Here is a 3,267-nt window from a genome sequence, read left to right on the forward strand (position 1 = left end):
AGAGGCCAGCATGGGGTGTCCAGGTGGATGGGGTGTGTTGGAGGCTGGAGAAGGGGTCTCAGTGGGCGGACGGGAGTCCTGAGCAGAGGGAATATGCTGGGAAAATGTGTGATTGTAAGAAGAAGAAACAGAAAAACAGCACATTTCTTTCATGGCGAGAGGCCGGGAAGTGTGCTTGTCCAAAAGTCACTCAGAGTGAACACGAAAGTGCAGCAAGTGAATGGAGAGGACTTAGATCTAGGATTAAAGGTAACCTGCTGCATGGACAGCCTTAGTGAGACCTCCCCGAAACATTGGGTATAGAGGGAGTGCAACAGGGGTTGACTAGATTACTTCTGGGATGGGGAGCAAACTGGGGTCAGTATTCTGTAGGGTTTTGAGTGATAAAAGGCGAGTGCAGGATGGCCTGAACTTCCCACACGTCCCTGACTTAAATAGAATTTGCAGTCTTGCAGATGTATAGACCAACAGACAAGCTCCCAGAACCTCATACAATAACTCGATCAAGTGAAGAAATGGACTTTATAAGTTCTAAATATTTAATTATCTGATGAAGCCGTATCACGGAACCCCCCCCCCCCCCCCCCTCGAGTCCACACTGACCCTCTGCAGAGTATCCCACTCAGACCCACCACCCCCTCCGCCCTATAACTGCATTTCCCACGGCTAACCCACCTAGCCTGCACATCCCTGGACACTATGGGGCAACTTCCCACAGCCAATCCACCCTGACCTGCACATCTTTGGACTGTGGGAGGAAACAGGAGCACCTGGAGAGGAGTTATGCAGATTCAGGGAGAATGTGCAAACTCCACCCAGACAGTGTGGAATCGAACCTGGGTCCCTGGTGCTGTAAGGCAGCAGTGCTAACCACCCCTGTATTGAGGATCTTAACTTCCAATCAGTATCCAGTCTAAACAGACAAGAGGGAGCTATCCACCAATCATCCGTGTGCCAGTCTGGGATAATATCCTTCAATGTTTTGGAAACAGCTGTGCTCCCAGTCTGTCTGTCCCTACCTGAGTCCCACACAGGTCTGTCTGCTTCCTGTAGACCCCATAGATGCCTGTTGTGATTTTATTGTGAATGTACACAAACTCCTTAGTAACTCAGTTGTAACTTGCCACAACACCTGCAGTTACTGATGAACCACTCCTATGGTTCCATTGTAACCCTGTCCCAATGCTGTTGTCATTCTGTTGTGTTTCAACCCTATTGTCACTCTGCTGCAATTCCATGTAACTCAGCCATAGCCCTGCTGCATCTTATAGAAACACAGAAAGTAGGAGCAAGTGAGACTGTTCGACCATTCAACATGGGCTCAATGTCATCATCACATATCTGTTGATCCCTTTAGCCACAGAGCTCTATCTGTCTTCTTCTTGTAAACACATTGTGGTTTGGCCACAACCATTTTCTGTGGCACTGAATGCCACAGACTCACGACTCTCTGTGTGTGAAGAAATTTATCCTCCCCTCAGTCCTAAAAGTTTTATCCCTCATTCTTAAAACTTCCCAAAGTCTGTCCACCATCGACAAGGCACAGGTCAGGAGGGTGAGGGAATACTCCCCACTTGCCCCTGGATGGGGGCAGCCCCAACAACACTCAAGGAGCTCGACACCATCCAGGACAAAGCAGCCCCCGCTTGATTGGCACCACATCCACCCCCTCCCTCACCGACGCTCAGTAGCAGCAGTGTGTGCTATAGGATGCGTTGCAGAAACTCACCAAGGCTTCTCTGACAGCACCTTCCAATTATTTCCAACTGGAAGGACAAGGGCAGCAGGTAAATGTGAACATCACCCCCTGCAAGTTCCCCTCCAGGACACTCCCCATTCTGATTTGGAAATATATCACTGTTCCTTCACCGTCGCTGGGTCAAAATCCTGGAATTTCCATCCTGAGGATATTGTGGGTTCAAGAAGGCAGCTCACCACCACCTTCCCAAGGGGCAACTAGGGATGGGTAATAAATGCTGGACACAGCCAGCGATGCCTACGTGTCAAGAGTGAATTTTTAAAAAAAGACTCCTGGTTCTAGACTCCCGAAGTATCGGGAACACCCTTCTTCCATCTAACCTGTCTCGTCCTGTTGGAATTTTATAAGTTGCTATGAATTCCCCCAATTCTTCCAAACTCCAGTGGATACAATTCTAAACTGACTCGATCTCTCCTCGGACAAGAGGACCAAAACCACACACAATGTTCCCGTGTTGGAGCAAATTACTGCAGATGCTGGAAGCTGTACTGGAAACAGCTCCGATGAAGAGCTGTTGAGACTGGAAACGTTAGCTTGCTCCCTCTCCATGGATGCTGCCTGACCCACTGTGATCTCCAGCATTTTGTTGTTTCGATGCACAATATTCCAGGTGTGGCCTTTCCCACTCTATTGTAACTCTGCTGTCGATCTGTTGTAATTCAGCTGCAACATTGCCATAACTATGTTGTAGCTCTGATATACTCCTCCTGTGACTCGATTTTAACCCTGCTGTAACTCTTTTCTCATTCTGTTGTGACTCTGTCATAAGCCCAGTTTGCTTTAGCCCCATTGTAACTCTGTTCTAAGTTCATTTTAACACTGTTATGACTTCATTATTATGCTGGTATGTCCATTCTAACTCCATTATACCTCTGCTATATCTCTACTCTGCTCTAAGACTAGTTTATCTCTGCTTTAACTCCATTGGAACATTGTTGTAACTCTATTGTAATTCCATCATAACTAAGCTGTTCCTCTGCTGTAACATGTCTAGAAACAGTTAAAGGTGGATAAATCCCCAGGATCTGATCAGGTGTACCCGAGAACTCTGTGGGAAGCTAGAGAAGTGATTGCTGGGCCTCTTGCTGAGATATTTTTATCATCGATATTCACAGGTGAGGTGCCAGAAGACTGGAGGTTGGCAAGTGTGGTACCACTGTTTAAGAAGGGCGGTAAAGACGAGCCAGGGAACTATAGACCAGTGAGCCTGACCTCGGTGGTGGGCAAGTTGTTGGAGGGAATCCTGAGGGACAGGATGTACATGTATTTGGAAAGGCAAGGATTGATTAGGGATAGTCAACATGGCTTTGTGTGTGGGAAATCATGTCTCACAAACTTGATTGAGTATTTTGAAGAAGTAACAAAGAAGATTGATGAGGGCAGAGCAGTAGATGTGATCTATATGGACTTCAGTAAGGCGTTCGACAAGGTTCCCCATAGGAGACTGGTTTGCAAGGTTAGATCTGACGGAATAAAGGGAGAACTAGCCATTTGGATACAGAACTGGC

General features: G+C 47.3%; 1 protein-coding gene across 1 annotated transcript in view; it reads left to right on the forward strand.

The window, feature by feature from the left end:
• Window positions 1-2,846: 2,846 nt before the first annotated feature.
• The window catches only part of LOC122547986 (transmembrane protein 88-like), a gene marked incomplete at its 5' end in the record, with an annotated part of 2,416 nt that continues 1,995 nt past the window's right edge, over window positions 2,847-3,267 (forward strand). Inside the window, one exon of the mRNA XM_043686539.1 lies at window positions 2,847-2,874. Coding sequence (XP_043542474.1) covers window positions 2,847-2,874 — 28 coding nt within the window. The remainder of the gene's footprint in view (window positions 2,875-3,267) is intronic.

Source organism: Chiloscyllium plagiosum, unplaced genomic scaffold (assembly GCF_004010195.1).
Source record: "Chiloscyllium plagiosum isolate BGI_BamShark_2017 unplaced genomic scaffold, ASM401019v2 scaf_12337, whole genome shotgun sequence".
NCBI classification, from domain to species: Eukaryota; Metazoa; Chordata; class Chondrichthyes; order Orectolobiformes; family Hemiscylliidae; genus Chiloscyllium; species Chiloscyllium plagiosum.